Genomic DNA, 18,093 nt, shown 5'->3' with positions numbered 1-18,093 from the left:
ATGTGGGCACCATCAAAATAATTTGACTACAATAATTGATATATTATTCAATGCTAATATTTTTAATCAAAAATTACAAATTCAATTAATCGTACAGGTACAATAAAAAATATTTATCAATATTGGTAGGTATTTAATAATTTAATAGACAACAATGCCTTAATTCCCATAGATAATAATTTTATACTAAAATTCACTCTCTCTGTATTCCCATATTTAGTAGCCGAATAGTTTTAACAGTACTGCCATCATTTACACACGAAAGTACCGAGATTCGCGCCATTTTCCCAAGTCCTTGACGAGTGTATTCTTTAAATTAGTGTAGGATTCTTATATATATCGTAAGTAAATACTAAAATGATATTGTATTTTTGTAATCTTATTTGATTAATGCATGCTACTCTTGATCTACGCCGCAGTTTGTCATAATGTTATTTCTTTTCATACAATCATATGCTTTTGACTTCGCTAGATCTCCAGTACAGTACAACCAACTTTGACGTTTGTGCATCTTTGTGTACACTTTCTCTGACAATTTTTATCGATTATTTACGTCAATTTCTCTTTTTTCGCGCTGTGTACTAGGATATATTTCAGTATTATAACATCTAGTGTTCTGAAATATATAGAAATAGCCATCTCCGCCGAATTACACGCGCAGAGCGTCGCAATCCGTTATGGAACCGTCCTAAAATGTCTGCCGATGCGAAACTTCACAAACGGCACGGTGTAAAATTGTGAAAATGCACATCGCACGCGTGATTTCGCGATCCGTGCGCTCCCGATGACGGTGCCCTCATAATGGTCACCGCACGAGAGACCGCCGACAGCAAGGTTATCGCCATGGACGACCGGGCCGGCGGGACGTCGGTGCCGCCGCGGACTCTCCTCGAGGAGGTGAACGCGCACCTCGTCTGCGCGCTCTGCGGCGGATACTACATAGACGCCACGACGATCGTCGAATGCCTGCACTCCTTCTGTCGCAGTTGCATAATCAAACACCTGCAGGCGAAGAGCTACTGCCCCGTCTGCGAGATGATGATCAACTCCGCCAAGCCGAACATCAAACCTGACAAGGCGCTGCAGGACATCGTCTACAAGCTGGTCCCCGGGCTGTTCCAGCGGGAGATGCGGCGTCGGCAGGCCTTCTACTCGTCCCGGCCGGGTCCCGCTGCCAGCGCCACCCCCGAGCAGCGCGGAGAGGATACTGAGAGGATCATATTCAGCCCCGAGGACGTTATATCGTTCTCCCTGGAGTATATCGACTGCGTGGAGGCGGAGAGCGCGTCCAGTCGCTCCTCTGAGAGCGGAAACGAGTCAGCGCCGTGTAACGAAGCTGGCGCGCCCACCAGGAGATACCTGCAGTGCCCCGCCGTCGTCAACGTCTCCCACCTCAAGAAGTTTCTCAGCATGAAGTATGACATCGATGCCGCTCATTTTTTTGTCGAAATCCTCTATAAGCGAGTCCCGCTGCCCGACTATTATACTCTGATGGACATCGCTTATATCTACAACTGGAAGCGGAATGAGCCCATGAGATTCTTTTATCAAATAACTGACTTCAGTGTGATTCGAGACAGGTTTGGCTTTTTTGGCGTTAACAGGCCAGGTGGCCACGCTCGCCGTGGGAAGGCAAGTCCGCCGGTCGGGGAAGTGACCGCCCCCGATAGCCCTGCTCCCCTCACCGAGGGCAGCTCGGACTGCTCTGAAGGGAGCCGCAGCCCTCCGCCTCCCCCATCTGCCGCAATCAAGACAGTATCTGGTGGCACTGTTGAGCCGGAGATCCCGGTTACAGCTAGCGAACCTTCCCCACCCGATGGCTCCAATGTAGAACCTTCTGTCTCGGCACGTTCCTCACCTGCGGTGGACGTCGAAAAGTCCCAATTTTTAAACTCTTTTGAATTGACGGCTAAAAGCAGTGTCGGAAAGACTTCATGTTCGCCCCTGAAGGAAGAGGTTGCGGATCCGCCACCGTGCCCTGTCGAAACGAAGCCCGCGGCAACAGCCCTCAGGTCGCCTGTTAAACGCCCCAAAACTGAGGCGACCACGAGTCCTGGGAAGAGAAAATCGCTTCCACCGCCGGAGGAACCTATCGATGTAAAGAAGCCTCGATTGCTCGCTGACAAGAATGTTAAAAATATTCCGGTGAAAACTGCAGGAAAAGCAAATGCTTCCGATGCTTTGGTTAAATCTGTGGCTGATGCCCTGGCTGAAAATTGTAGTCCACAATCGTCAAAACCGCACTTTTCTTTTGACGGTTCGTCTGCTGGCAGGGGTACGCAGACGGATCCCAATAAAAGCAAAATGCCCACGACTTCCCCGTTCCTCAGACCGAACCGTGCACATGACAGAACCCTCCATAACGCCTCTGCGTCTACTGCGATCTCCCCTTCTGCTCCTGACCCCGTCACTACCCCCACTTCCGCCACCACCACCGCCGCCCTCACCCCTGCTTCGGTTAAAGTCAATCTGGACGATGTCACTAAGAAATGTCTTCCTGCTCCCAGTAAATTAACAATGAAACGTAAAGCTCCTGACGGGCAGATCTCTCAGAGTCATCCTGCCGACCGACCTGGAGTTCCAGCCAGAGCAGAACAGGCAACAGCCACAGCTCCGCCTAGTGGTGCGACTACGCTCGCCACTCCCAAAACTCTGAAGACGGCCGTTGATACTCTACGGCCCGGACTCAGCACACTACCCAAAGTTGTCAACAAGACAGAACCTGTCCGCAGATTGCCAGAGATTCCCGGAGTGATTCCAAAGCGGCCAGATCCCTGCCCGCTGAGACCGCCGCGTCCTCCAATGAAATTGAACATCCCAAAGCCGCCAAAGGGGCAAGGGGACCCGCTGAAGACCCTTTTCGACTCTTGCAATATTAATATTCCTTCATCGTTGTCTATAACTCTCACCGATCAAAAATCAGATTCGGGACGGGAGGACATTGTGCCCACAGAGGCTGTTGACCCCCGCAAGGCCGATGCTGCCGCCGCTAGAAGTGTTCCCGCTGACCGGACCGATGCCCCTAGCCCCCCTGCAGTACATAATTACATAGAAATATTGAAATTGCCTGACTTGGAAAGTTCCAAGCCATCGGAGGGGGAAAAAAATGTGAAACCAATCCCGAATAAATCTGGCGATGCAACTGCAACTGCAGGCGCCAAGGGACCAGTCCCCAAGCTGAAGCCCATCGGGGATGCGAAGCAGGCTAAGGCCGGCCCCTTTGCCAAACCGAAGACTTTTCAGCAGACATTTCTGCAATCTCTCCAACAGCAGTGCGAAAAACCGAAATATTTAAAAACCAGAATTGAGTATCCTAAAATAAACGCCGGAGCCTCCCCTTCGCCTTCCACACCTGTCACCACTTCTAGTGCTGCCCCTCTCTCTGTGGGCGCTCCCTCCCATCCCGCAGCTGTGATGGCCCCAGCCGTGCTCGCCGCCCCACCCACTGATGAGCCGCAAGAGAGGGCACTCCCGGCTGTTCCTGCCCCGGTAGTGGCCAAGAGCAAGCCGGTGCCTGTCTCGCAACCTGTGAGGAAATTCTGCAACATTCAGTCAAAACCTGCGAAGCTCGATAGCGCCCTAGACCTGTCCACACCACACGCCGCCCCGAGCCAGCTTGGGCCTCAACAGACCAAGGCCCTCGAAACGATGCAGTCCATCGCCGACCTCGCCAAGAAGCAGTCTTTCACACAGAGGATGGCCTCGCCCTCTCAGGTTTTCTCCCAGGAGTCCTTCAAAATGAACGCGTCCCCGGCCGCACCTCTCCGAATACCGGTCCCGCCTCCGAAGCATCCGAAGACCGGCGGCGGTCTCGCACGGGTACCGGCTGCCGCCAGCCCCAAGCATGCCCCTGACTACTACCCGTCCACTAAAGCGACAGCGGGCAACGGCGGGAGGCCCAGTGACGGCGGCGCCTCCCACTCTAAAGGCAATCCGACAGCCGCCGCTTATGTGCCACCCTCCCACCGGTCCCTCACGCGGTCGCCGAGTTCTTCACCCAAGCTGGTCATCGCCTGCTCTTCTCCCAAGAGCCGGTCGCCCGAGCGTAAGCGGCTGTTGTCCCCCCGGACTGTGGACAACGGCAGTCAGTCGAACTTGATCTCCAGTTCGCAGATATCCAGTACTAATCACGCGGCCCCGGATGCACCGGGAGGATCTAGAGAGACCGTCAAGCCTCCTCGGGCCCCCGCCCCTGTTAAGCCTCCTAATCCGAGAGCCACCGGTCCCGCGTCTCGGCCCGGCAGCTACGCCCCCCGAGCGGCCGAGACGGGGTCCTACCCTTCAGAGATGTCACCCCAGCAGGTGTACATCCTTCAGCAGCTGGAGTTGCAGACCAGGCTGGGATTCCTTCCCCCGGGGGCTGCCGCCCAGTGGTACAATAACCCTGCCGCCAGAGCGCACTTCGAGAGGATAATGAAAAATAATCCTCAGTGAAGCGGACTCCTTTCAAAATAATTTAATGCGTACGCTTCGAATGTATCCGGTGTACCAAAGGCCTTCGATATGTTGGTATTATAAGCATAGGGTATTGGAATAAATTATCAATTTGAATAATTTAGATTTTTTTCATGTTGTTTTAATTTATCGATTCTTCTGGGATGATGAATATCGATTGATATTGTCCGGGGTGCTAATTTCCTGCACGTGAACGCAATCCACCCGACGCCGGCGACATCATTTCTCGAATTATTATAACCTCACCAATCTTCATAAACATGTAAATTATTATATTACTTTTATTTTATAATAGCATGTCAGATGTATTTTGATTACTGTCTTTTCCCCAAAGCTTTTCAAACCATATGAGATCTTGTCAATCTTTTTACTTCCACCTGGGCAATATGGTCATTTCTCGAATTGTAGTTATTTAAAATCTATGGAATATTGCACAAATTCTTTGATTACTTTAAAATTAAATTCTTAAATTCTTTGGTACTGATTTTTTTGTTTCGACCATGTCCGATCCTGAGCACTGATTGCATACGTTAAAATATTTCTTTATTTAGTTAAATAACATTTTTCTCAATAAAAAATCTGTCCTTATTTTTGTCCAAACAGTCCGTTGTATCACAAATGGAGAGTCATGACATTAAAATGACTTATACCCAGGGCTCGAAATGGACCGGAGCGCCGTTCCGGTTCGTGGAATCTGTAAAGTTATCGCTCCGTCTCGTGGTTAAAATATTTTGACCGTCTGAGCTAGATATGCCATATAACAAAAAATCTAGCACATTTATGTTTATAAAATACCCATAAAATTTGATAACCATGTTAATATCCTCAGAAAATTTTCGAACACTCCGTTTCGTAAAGTTTTCCATTTCGGAACCGGGGACCTCTAGTCCATTCGCAATGCCAACAGTTATACAAATGATTTGGTTCTTAATGGCTTTAATAATTATTAAAAAACCCAGTGCATAAAAAATATAAACTGAAATGTGCAGTCTTAAGCAATTAAATATCATATTTATGATTTGAAATGTGTAACATTTTAATTTTATTGAAAGATTAGTTGTGTCAAACTAATTCTTCAGTCATTTTTCTGTACACCAAATAATTTTCAAAAGAATTTATATTTTTGAATGTCTATTGAATAGCTATTAGGTGTAAGGTGAAACTAATGAGCGGATCATTATACCTCAACAGTTTTATATATCAGCAATCAGGCCTCAAATACTATATAGTAATATCGTTAATTGTGAATAAAAGGCTACAATTGTTTTTTATGCCAGTAAAGAACAAAACAAAAAATATTGTGTTTATAAAATAATGTTAACATTTCTAAATATTGTAATTGGATGTAAAAAAATGTTTCTCTTTTTATTATTTTGTAATATTATTATTTATAAGCAATGAGCTAACATCCTGAGCACCCATTTAAATAGTTCAAAGTTTCTACTTTGTATAAGTTTATAATTATCTGGAATTTCAAGACTAAATTCATTAAATTATTATTACTAAAATGTTATAATAATAATCTTTCAACATTCTTTTGTTATTTATTATTCATATTTTTTTTATCATATTTCTGGAGAAACATCGCATCACCGCAACCAACTGTCGAGGTAGACGAAATCGGTGAAAGCATTCAGCGATTAAAAGACCACATTTTATATTCATATTTTAAAAAAAAAACCCGGGTCTCTAGAAACACACATGAATAGTAAACCACTAGTGGCACGATTTGTATTAACTATATTGTTGCTTGTTAGGACCGGTTGGGTGTTCACCAAACACTCTTGACGGGGGCGGGGGCCAGTAATGAAAATTAGATAGGATATGTTTATTGAAGAGGCCTTACCGACTGGATCCAACGGACTATGCATGGTGGTCCTTCTATTAACTGTTATTTAGTAATTTTTTTTAAATTCATCTATTTTGTAGTTAGGTTTTTTGGATTGCTCGATTCAAAGAAATTTTCAAATTTTGCCTCGGTTGTTTGTTGTGATGCGATGTGCATTTTAATATTAATGTGTGAATTACTGTTATATATTATTATTAAAAGTATTCTTATTTTTCTAAGAAAATGTAGCTGTAAGTTGTGTGACATGCGAGTTTATAATAAAGACTATCTTTTAACAATTGTAAATGTCTTTTTTATTTATTTAACCCACATTCAAATGAATCCAACATTAAACAGGGCATCTAGAATTGAAATAAATCTCCAATTATTAAAGGTAAACTGAGCTGTTGGGAGTTCTACTAGACAAAGTAATATTATTAACCTCTAACCAAAATTACTCTTAGATATCTAGAATATCCACCTAGATATTTGAATCTTAGACCAGTCTCGGATGGGGCCACATGGGTTTTACTAAGTCAGAGCGCATGGGTCGACCATCCACTACTTCTAGGTTGTTTCACCTCATCAACTTATTTAGCATTCAGTCTGTCACATGACACCATCAAAAGCAACCACTTTGCAATGGAGCTTGACACAAATTTATCATGACACAAACTATCACTGCAATCTTCAATTGCCACCTGTGAGTTGGAAGAAAGTGGTAATGAAAAGAAAGGGATGCGTCCCGAGTGACCCCATTTAACACTGACTTTAGTTTAAGGGTACTTAAACATTAACTGGTCCACCAGCCGATAAGGTCAAAATTGCTGCAAAATTCCTTTAATCAAATCTGCTGATTAAGTTAATATTGTCCATTTAAAGCTCACTTTATTACCTGACTGAACAAAGTCACTTGTTACCAGTGGCGAAAGGTGGAGGTAGGCTGTTATGATCTGATATAAATAGTCCACAAAAAACTGTTAGTCATACGTATTTGTTTTCATTAAACTAAGTCTACAATTTACAGATGGTGATAGCTAGTTTTTTTAAATTCTATTAAACACTGCGAAAACCAAGCGATAATGTCAAAAATAATCAATGAATTTTAAGAAACTAACCAACATGACATGTAATATGTATTCTTATAATCCAATGAAAACAAGTAACTATGAATGAAAAAGTGTGCACTATTTTGCTGAATCGCCCATAACATGTCCTAAGTTCAATAGAAACAAATACGAATGACTGACAAAGTTTAATGTGCACTATTTATGTTGGATCTTAACAGCCTACCTCCACCCTTCGCTACTGCTAGTCACCTCCTTTGTTTCAATAATGACTTAATGCATTTATACTCAGATCATGTGAAGTTTTAACGATGGAATAATTGGTTTTAGAGTTGTTTGTACTTAAATATGTATGCAATCTGTACTATTGTGCTTGGTTATTTCAAAACTGGAAAGGAAAATGGATCTATATTTTTGGGTTGGATCTCGCAGCTGGGTAACAATGCATGTCATGTCTCAATGTGCATCTTATTCACTCCATGGACCCAATGGGTTGAACAAATGGCTAACAACCATTATTCAAAAAAGTGTGCTAATGTGATTTTCACTTAGCGGATGTCTGTATGCTCTGGTTAGGAGAGAGTGAACATCTTAAATTACTTTTTTTTACTTACACTTGAAGATCACTAATTAATGTTTGACACCAGCCTGACTTTCAACATTCAAGACCTCTAAAATATAAAAGTGAACTTTGCAGCTGCTTGGCAGTATACTGTTATGGCCGCTATAAAACTTTGCTCAGTATTGGAGGTATGGGCTGTGTAAGTACTTGTCTAAATTTTAGCTACGAGTGTACCTGCATATACTTGAAGCGTAGTATAAGAATGCACAAGTCTGAACCAGTCAAGTTTTATTGTTGCTTTATTCGTCAACATGGTTCAAGCGTAAAATGACAGTGCCTTCTGCAAAAAAATTGTGCAAGTATGCAGTTATATTTGTAGCCGGCATTACTCACTGCAACCAAACTCTGAAAATAAAAAAAAACTTAGCTAGTAGCACCCAAATAATATTGTTATTATTTTCTTTCCAGAAACATGTCCACTATTCAAACAAACCTGACCTTCCGGGTGCGCAAGAAAGCATCACTGAACTTCTATTCGGCCAAATCGCTCGCGACTGAGAAGCCTACACCGGAAACCAACCCGCAAGTATGCCAGTTGAAACAGAAGGAAACTCCGGAGCCTACCAAAATAAAAAAGATCGTCGAACTTGACAGCGACGATGAGAATATTGACTTGATAAATACATCATCTCGGCATAGGGTGTTGAAGCGAACTCACGAAGGAACACTAAAAAAGACAAATCACTCTAGTACTTCCAGCGACTCAGGTATACAAAAGGAGCTTCATTTAGTCAGCCTTTATTTTCTATTCAATGTGTTGATGATTGTGACCAAAGAATTGCAGAACTCTCTGGAATCAGACTTTTAGAGAGTTGGTCTGTCCTATTCCTCCATATTTCGTCCTCTATGGAATTCTTCCAATACCACGTCACAAATACATCAATCTTTCTTTTTGCTTTATAGTGTCAGTTATAAGTGTCAACACCATAAAGAAAGATGGAGAACACGAGATTTCTCTTTATTTTGTTGAAGCTTGTTATTGTTCCCTTTGCATTGCCTATTCAGAAATTAATCACCTTTTTGCATTTTGCAACCTTCGATATTTGTATTGCAAGAGCTGAGGCAAACAAAATTTTCAACCATCTCCCGTTATTGAGCAACTGACTGCTTCCATCTATTATGGTTTATGGCAGATGACTATTAATTGTAGAGCCTATCGTTTAGATCTCTTTTGCTTGCCCCCAACGGCCCCTTTAATGTCTCTCTTGGTTTTCTTGACAAGTCCAGCTCATCTTCGATATTGCTTTTAGTACTTTTTAGATTTTCTCCTATACTCTATTTTGAAGATAATTTTATTGACTGCACGCTTTTTGCGTTCTTTTTAGGCTTCGACTTACTGCTTTGCAGAAAAGCAGCAGCATAATAATGAACTTTTTTTTAATAACATTGTGTTTGCATTCATTTTTGTTACTTTTGATGGCAATTCATATTGCAAGTGTATGTACATATTTAAGAAAATAGTAAATTTAAAACTAGTTCATAGTTTCACGAAAATGTTTATTTTTCCTTTCAGCCAATGATTGTAATACTGTTTTCTGTTTTAGATTGTTCTCCAAGTAAAATTACTAGGATGATAAGAAGTTCTAATTTGAAAAGGGATATGACAGTGCCTAGTAGCCCTATGGGTAGGCTTTCTATGGACGGAAAGCGTCGCAGCTGCGCGGATGACCGTGTTGACGGACAAGATGAAAATTTGCATAATGCAAGGTGACTATAAAGAATTTTCAATAATAAAGAACATGTAGATATTGTTTATTTTAACCTCATTATAAAAAGAAAACAAATCATGTTTATAATAAAATAACAGTTGTTCTTGTTTCAATATTTGACAAAAAATATTATGTTTATATATTCACAGGCTAGCACTTCACACATCTTCGTCTAACAATTTGCCGGGCAGATCGGAGGAGTTAGAGAAATTAGAAAGTTTCCTTACAGTATGTTTAAAGCAGGAATCGTCCGGTACGCTGTATGTCTCGGGGCCGCCTGGAACTGGGAAAACTGCATGCTTATCAAATATACTTCAAAGACCAAAGGTATAACTCCTTTAACCGATTCACTGTGGAGCATTTAATTACTTTTTAATTACCACATTTAAATAACATGCTAAATTATATATAATTGCCCCCTAATCAGGACACAACAGCTGTGGCGTTCGCGCTGTAAGGATTAATACATCCATTTAGTTGAGTAATCAATAGTAGGATGTTTTGGGTTCAATTCCAATAAAGATTTTAATGTTTACCTTTTTTTAAGACACTTGATATTTGGGTCCAAGGCATTGGTGTGAGTTGAAGTTAAAATTCAACCATAATTTATATTATGTTGCATTGGCGGATAGTACTTACATTAACAAGGGGGCCCCTGATTAAAAAGTAGCCTTTGACAACTTATGTTTAAAAATATGAAACTGCTACTTAAAGAATATTATAGAACTATGAATTTTTTGTGATATTTCTGCAGTCAATAAATGGTCATCCATCAATGGCAGTGTCTTCTCTTGAAATATTTATTATTGAATAATGAAAGGATTTTTCGAGTATTAAGGAAGATGCAATGTCTTTGAAGAGTTCATAGATAATTTCAATTACAATTCAAAATACAAAGTGCAACGAAACGTAAAATAATATTCAATTTTACAGAAGACTACGGAACCATTTTTAAAAAGAAACAAAGCGTCTACTATATAGATAGAGAATTGATCTGTTATCACAGATCATAACTTGTAGCCCTAGGGTAGGCCATGGCCACCCCAAGTCTATTCCTTCACAGTTCTTCTATAAATTGCAGCCGTATTTTGTATGGAACTTCGTGTACATAGTCCACATAAGCGAAGATTGTACATGCTGAATTTGGCAGTGCTTTTTTTCGCTAACTCTCATTCACAAAAAGTGTTATAGGGTAAAAAATAAGCTACATAGTTGGCAGAAAAAATGCTAGATTTTCTCAAAATTAAAAAAAAATGTTTAGAAAATAGCAAGCCAAACATTACTTGCTCTGTATATCCGACAAAAAATTGGACATATCTAGGTTTGATTCTATAAGTCACAATCACTATGAACATTGATTTCACATGATTAAAGAATAGAGGAGAATTTATTGTTTCGCAACATATTTATAAGTAAATCATAAGAAATAATGCAAGCACGAACTCTAGTTTTAACTTCGTCACCGAATAAACTCTTGCTGACATACTTTTAGAACATTGAAGATAACATTGTAATCATTATGTGCTCAACGCCCTTTTTACTGACCATGTGTAATATTTTTATGTTACATTTATTTCTTTGGTAAGATATAAGATTATCAAACAAATCCAGTGTGATATACTAGCTTTTTTATGAGAAATTTTAAGCTGTTTGCGGTTTCAAAAACGCTATGTTTAATGCCATATCGTCGTTGAAACTAGAAAATTTTGTAACTCCAAAAACACTACTTTACAGGAGAGACAAAAAACATTATGGTTTCCTATACAAATGTATGGTTTTGGAGTGAAATCATCCATGATTTAACAATGATACAATTTTTCTGGAATTACAAAATTTGCAAGACGGATAGATATTATCAACGGCCACTAGATGGCATTCAAAGTCAATTTTCGATTAAAACGGAGTTACACAATTTTCTAGTTTCAACGACGATATGTATATTTTGCAAATTAGACATCTCATCAAAACTGCTATATCGGAAGAAAGAAAATTTAAGAAACCTAATAAACAAAATATTGTATGTTAATTAAATATGTAAATATGTTTACTGATCAAATTAAAATGACAAATTTTAAGTCTTGTTATCCATTATTTAAAATGATCGATGTCCATATTAGTTATGTTACCCATGAATATTTCGGAAATTTTTTTTCAGTTCCAAAGCGGTTTCAGAGAAGTGTACGTGAACTGCACGTCGATGAGGTCAGCTGGTAGTATCTACGGTAGAATTTGTCAGGAACTCCATCTGAAAACAAATGGCCACACAGAAAAAAGTTTTTTGTCCGCAATCGACAAACACCTGGCTTCAAAACACAAAATGATGTTAGTATTCAAGTATTTTCAAAATGAATAAAAGGTTAACTGTCAATTATTGAGGAACTGAGGATTGAAGTGGTACATGAGGTATAAAAGTAAAAACATGAGTTAGGAGCAGTTTTTACATGACATTTATATGTTCAAAATGATTCAATTGTTTTGTATGATAAGTTATAAGCATTTTATTCCTCAAGTTCTCAATTATTTACAATGAAAACTCTGTATATTAATTAATGTTATAGTAAAAATTCTTAAACCACATAATTTAAACTATGACGAGAAAGTTTCTTCGTATCTACCATTTTGTGAGATATTGCCATCTTGCCTGTATACATACACAATATTATTTAGAACAGTATTCTGATTAAAATTTATTACAGCAGTGTCTATCCAGTGTTATAAACGTTTCTAATTAAATGTCATTTACTTTTTGTTTGCAGCCTCTTGGTACTGGATGAAATTGATCAACTGTGTAATAAAAAACAATCTGTTTTGTACACAATATTTGAGTGGCCCGCGAGATCTAAGTCAAATATAGTTCTAGTCGGTATCGCTAATGCTTTGGATCTGACGGATCGCATTTTACCGAGACTGCAAGCCAGATGCGAGCTGAAACCTCAGCTGATGCATTTCGCTCCGTACTCCAAGCAGCAGATTGTGGAGATATTCACTGAAAGACTGAAACAAGAAACGGCGTTAGATTTGTTTTCTCCTGTCGCAATACAAATGCTAGCAGGTAATTTATGAGGAAATAATACCATACATCTCCGCCGTTCAGGCAAAGGTCACCATCACAAGTTACATAGTTTTGAGATATTATTCTTCAAAAGTTTACAGTTGTATGAAAAATAAAATTCTGGTTTGTTTGCACTCTGATTGATCATTTTAAAGTATTCCGGGTCTTTTATATAACTGCCATTTCTGCTGATTGTGATTTCCCTGACAATATTTTTTGCACCTATTTTGACTGGATATTGAAATTATTTAACATAATTCATTTCATAATCAATTGTTAACATAAGCTTTAGCATTAACTGTGTTATCAATTGAACTAACATTTTTGAATAGTTATCAGTTTGTGAATATATTTTATGGTGTTAAATGTAGAATTTTTTTCATGTCATGTTTTTGTCATACTATTTTGGTGCCAAACCGTAGTGATTAATATCTTTTATATTATGTATACTTGAATGAAATGGCCACTAATAGTCGAATACTCAATTTGCACATTCTTCTTTTTTTAGGGAAAGTGGCTGCCATATCTGGTGATGTCCGACGGGCATTGGATATCGGCCGACGGGTTGTGGAACTTGCCTCCCCGAAAAGTGTTCCTGCTACCAATAGAAACAACAATAAACAGAAAACTGACAATGCCAAACCTAACTCTGTAGTGGAATTAAATCAAGTTATGTCCGTACTCAACGATGTATACGGAGCTTCTCATAAGCTGGAGTCGGACATGGATGACCATTTTCCACTACAGCAAAAGTTATTACTTTGTTCGCTTTTACTCATGCTTAATAGGGGGAAAAACAAAGACATATCGATTGGGAGATTACACGATGTGTACAAGAAGTAAGAATATAATTACATATTATGAATCAATTTTTTTTTTTTTTTTTAAATAATTCATTCAAAGAAAACAAACAGTAATTTTGTGATTTTAGTTATTCGATTATCACATGCAATCATCGTACTGAACGCCTTAAACAAATGCACCTACCTGCCAGATATACCAACCTGCTATGCGATCATCACATGTGCGAAATCACCACTTTTCATATATTAGAGTGATTATTTCGTCTCTGTTCTGGCAGAACACACTAACTGGAGAATACTAGTTTTGAGTAATTTGACTTTGAAGTTGTTAAAATGTTTGAAATGGTCTATCATGTGAGTTTATTAAGTAATCGTAAAAAGGATGACTTTAAAATAATGACTGTTTATTTATTAAAAATGTTTCCAGACGGTAAAGTTTGAAATACGGAACATTTTGGTATAACTAACTCAATGTGTCATTTTTTCGAATTAGTGTCTTCTGCCAGAACAGTGACGATTTCTTGTTTCATGTCGGTTTGTCAAATTTTATGATGTTCATTCTGCATCTGGTCTAAATATTTTCATCTCCATTTGTATATTTTTCAATTTTGGATATACATTCAATAATATATAAACACATATATTTTGTGCCAATATCGAAGAGTACTTTTAAAAAGAAGAGTATATTGAAAAAATTTGGACCTAAATTAAAATTGCGCCATAATTTAAAAAGTCTGTTGGAGCAAAAACCTATATAACGAGCAGCCGTTTAGTGAGGTATGTGTATGTTATGTATATTATTATCATCAACAGATAGACTATCTGCTGTGTAGGACTAATTCATTTTTTTTTTATTATAATGTTCGATCCTAAGAAGATCATATGGGCCCCCACAAAGTGGAGGTTGTATTAACAGATTATTGTTTTTACAATAAATAGCTGTTTTCCACCTGCTCAACTTATTGGGTCCATACTATAGGTCTAATTAACATATTGCGAATTTGCCAGACCCGGGATTCGAATCCACGACATAATTCGCCCACTTGGTTATTTTGAGTTTTGATCACTGAAAAACTAATCTGTTCTTTACTTTCAGAGTTTGCAAAAAGCGAAACATCATCGCTGTGGACGGGACTGAATTCGTTGGACTATGCGAGCTCGTTGAAACACGTGGCATAATAAGAGTGGCCGGAAAAAAAGAACCTCGGACGCGGAAGATAGCACTTCAGTGGGACGAATCAGAAGTGACGAGGGCTTTGTCCGATAAACAAATGATTTCTGATATTTTAAATGACATCTCCTGTTTAGGAATGTGACGAGGCTTATAACAATATTATTTTAATACAAAAGTCAACTGTTAACTTATTTTATTATTCGTGACTATGAAACCTAATGACTGAACGTATTGTAAACGTCTTATGGCCACATGCAGAGGACTGCTAATGATGTGTTTAAGTCAAACACCCTTTTGGTAGTTATAATATAAAAGGTGTTTTCAGTTCAAAACATACATTTTTGACAGACTCTACAAGCTGGTCTTCGATTATTTTATTGCATGGATTTGTGATAATTTTGCAATATTTATGCTATGAAATTATTTATTTATTCATAAGATCTTATTTATTATTAGTGACATCAATTGAATGATATTTTATATAAGGATTATGTTTTTTGCTATAGAAACGCTAGATATTGCATAAACTGAAAGTGGTCATTAAGAGGAATGTAATTAATATTAGATGGATCTAGTGACAGGATTACGAGGTATTGAATACAATTTTTAGCACCCACGTTGACCTAGTTAGTGGAGTGACTGTTTCCGAAGCAGTGGGTCACCTGTTTGAACAAGCACTCGGTCAAAAAATGCATGTTGTTTCTATGCGTATTTGATCCAGTACATGGACCCAATGGAAACAACTATTTCTCGTACAATTTAACCTCCAGTCTGGAGCCCCACATGTTTAAATGCAACTTTCTGAAAAATTACATTACAAAGTAATTACAAATTACTTCACCCTGTCACAAGGTCACATCATTTTCTGCATCTTGTTTTGTCAGACCTGGAGTGCGACGATCGCTCTTATAGCATTGCTGCAAGGTGAGAGAGGTTCGTCAGTCACGGTGACAGAATTTGCGGAGCTGTGCCTCAAAAGATGTAGTGTTGCCATCATCACCACAGTTCCAACTCTTTAATCTCGAGCCAAGTCTTTAATCCAATGGCTACTGAAGAGATACCAAAACTACATAACTACTGATGGCAATATTTTCATTTCTCCATTACAAGTTAGAAGAATGGTCACAAAATCTTAGCCATGTGGAGTGTCTGTGATCACATTCTAGAGTATGAAATATTATATAATATTGCTTTCTATAAAACAGATTAAAATGTACATTGCATGTCTCACAATTCCGTCACTAGATGTCTGTGTCTAATACCAATTACACTCCGCCTAAATGAGTCTTTTAAATATAAGTTTGAGAGGACATTGTATCCAATGCCATAGTTTTTAAAATTTATGCCTTATTTAACACATAAGTCAACAGCATTATTTCAACATCGATACCTCCTACGTATAAGGTCGGAACTGCAAAATGGTACCTTTGTAATAGTGTGATTTTAATAAATTTTAATGACACAACGTTAATTTAAATGCTATGCCTATACAAATATATTGATTGAATTTTTGTTTTTTCTTTTATATCATCGGTTTATTATCTTTAATTAATAAGTCAAAATAGCCAAAAACACAGTTCCAACCTTTTACATAGGAGATATCAACAATTTTTTCAATGTATTTTTTAAAAATGTTTAATACATTCAACTTCTTTGTTATAGCTTGACCATTTTTTTGTGTGTTGATTTTATTTTATCTAAAGTATGTAATGTGCATTTGGTAAAACTATTAATTGTGAGTTGTGTTTATTTTTTATATCTAATTAACTTTCTATATTTTTATTGTTGGAAACATTTAAATATACATATATATCTTTTTAATAGGATTATTAAAAAAATGATGTGACTGTATGAGGCATCCATTTCCCACTATCGATGAGTCTATAATTCAATATTTGTAGTATACAGGTAACCCTCGTCCATTGCGACCCCGACGAGTGTGAATTCATTATTTGATATTCAATATTTTTTGTCCTGCACTTGTTTTGACGTGTGCCCCGTGCCAGGAATCATAATAATGAATGGAATCATTTGCATACGATCTGATTATTTGAATGTTATCGATAAATTTTACAGACAGGCTAAGCAGGGTGTACTATGTAAAATTCTTTTTTGCAACGCGGAATGAAATTAATGTTATTTTTTCAGTTTTTGAAAAGTTTTTTTACTTTTATTTTATGCATGACATTTATTTTGTTTTTCGAATCTCCTATTGATTGCCAAATTTCGTTATCGCAACCATGTCCAAAACATATCCCCCGCAATCAACAGGAGTTACCTGTACAATGTTTTTGTCTTTCAAACGGAAATGGTTGATTTCTTACTCAGTTTGTATGAAAATTAGTAGACAAGTGGTTCTATATTGCTTCACTTCTGTATTCGTTGTAACGTTTTTAAAGCTTTTTTTACATAATGCTTTGGCAGATTTTATAAATTATATATCAAATTCTGTGGTTGTGATCCTATGTGAACTTACCGGTTTTTGGAAGTAAATGCCTCATTTCTTTATAAAGTATGTACCCATTTCATTAGATTCTTTATTGCATACATCACCGTTATTTATATTTATTCAATGGCTTATCTAACTAAAAAAATATTTAGATAAGTCACCACTCCCTCTCGCAAGACTGAGCATCTATCTGAGGTATCTTGGAAAACATTCTCTACGAAGATTGGTTGTCAGCCATTATAACTCGGGTCAGCGTGTTTCAAACCGTTGATCCACTGATTAGAAACTGAATACGCTAACCTCTGCTCTAATGGGCTGAAAATTTCATGTATTTCTAGTAATTTAACTGGTGTATCCAAGGCACTTGCAGCACATTGATGTGAACTGATACATATTTAAAACTAATGTCAGATTTAAATTAGATGTTAATTATTTTCTTTAGTCTTTAGTGGAGCTATACTAGTTTTTCAATGACAGTTTCACTGTGCATGAAATTGATACAATTTTACAACTCACTCGGGCATGTTGATATTATTTATATCTATTCAATACCCGGGTGGTGCTATCTACTTATGTTACAGCACTTATGCTATTTCCAATGTTTGTGTTTTGTTATGTTGTGTTTACTTACTATGTTACTTTCATGAATAAACTAATGAAATACAAATTTTCTTTCATTTTATTTTCCTTATCTTATTTCTTCAATTAAGCTGAAGTATCCGGCTTTGCTCAGGTGTGATCTATGGTATTTAATATTTGATAGGTTCACACTTGTTTCTTTATTTTAAATTAATTGTGTTTCTTTTGAAATTGGAATTGTGAATCCAGAGTTTATTTTGAGATATTCAATAATGAAAATCAATTATCTCGAAAAGTTTACAAAGAAGATTTATGTTGTTTTGCATTTTTATCGGGAAACTAACTATATGAATCT

The 18,093-nt window shown here is 38.0% G+C and overlaps 1 protein-coding gene across 1 annotated transcript; it reads left to right on the top strand.

Annotated features, from left to right (window-relative positions):
- Positions 1–487: 487 nt before the first annotated feature.
- On the top strand, positions 488–17,817 carry LOC147066185 (uncharacterized). The gene is made up of 8 exons (XM_085955734.1): positions 488–4,430; positions 8,381–8,679; positions 9,517–9,679; positions 9,831–10,008; positions 11,837–12,003; positions 12,438–12,733; positions 13,242–13,572; positions 14,633–17,817. The coding sequence occupies exons 1-8, from the start codon at positions 802–804 to the stop codon at positions 14,850–14,852; spliced, it is 5,283 nt and encodes a 1,760-aa protein (XP_085811860.1). The 5' UTR covers positions 488–801; the 3' UTR covers positions 14,853–17,817.
- Positions 17,818–18,093: the final 276 nt, after the last annotated feature.

The sequence above is a fragment of the Rhyacophila brunnea genome, unplaced genomic scaffold, assembly GCF_057557595.1.
Source record: "Rhyacophila brunnea isolate RB1 unplaced genomic scaffold, BYU_Rbru_1.0 scaffold_5, whole genome shotgun sequence".
NCBI lineage: Eukaryota > Metazoa > Arthropoda > Insecta > Trichoptera > Rhyacophilidae > Rhyacophila > Rhyacophila brunnea.
Note: the sequence above shows the minus strand (reverse complement) of the source record. Positions and strands in the feature narration are given on the sequence as shown.

Excerpts from the sequence above, each read along its gene's own strand:
- LOC147066185 (XM_085955734.1), top strand. The coding sequence starts at position 802 with ATGGTCACCGCACGAGAGACCGCCGACAGCAAGGTTATCGCCATGGAC. Across the intron at positions 4,431-8,380 it reads ATAATGAAAAATAATCCTCA|AAACATGTCCACTATTCAAA; the intron begins GTGAAGCGGACT and ends TTTTCTTTCCAG. Across the intron at positions 10,009-11,836 it reads ATATACTTCAAAGACCAAAG|TTCCAAAGCGGTTTCAGAGA; the intron begins GTATAACTCCTT and ends ATTTTTTTTCAG.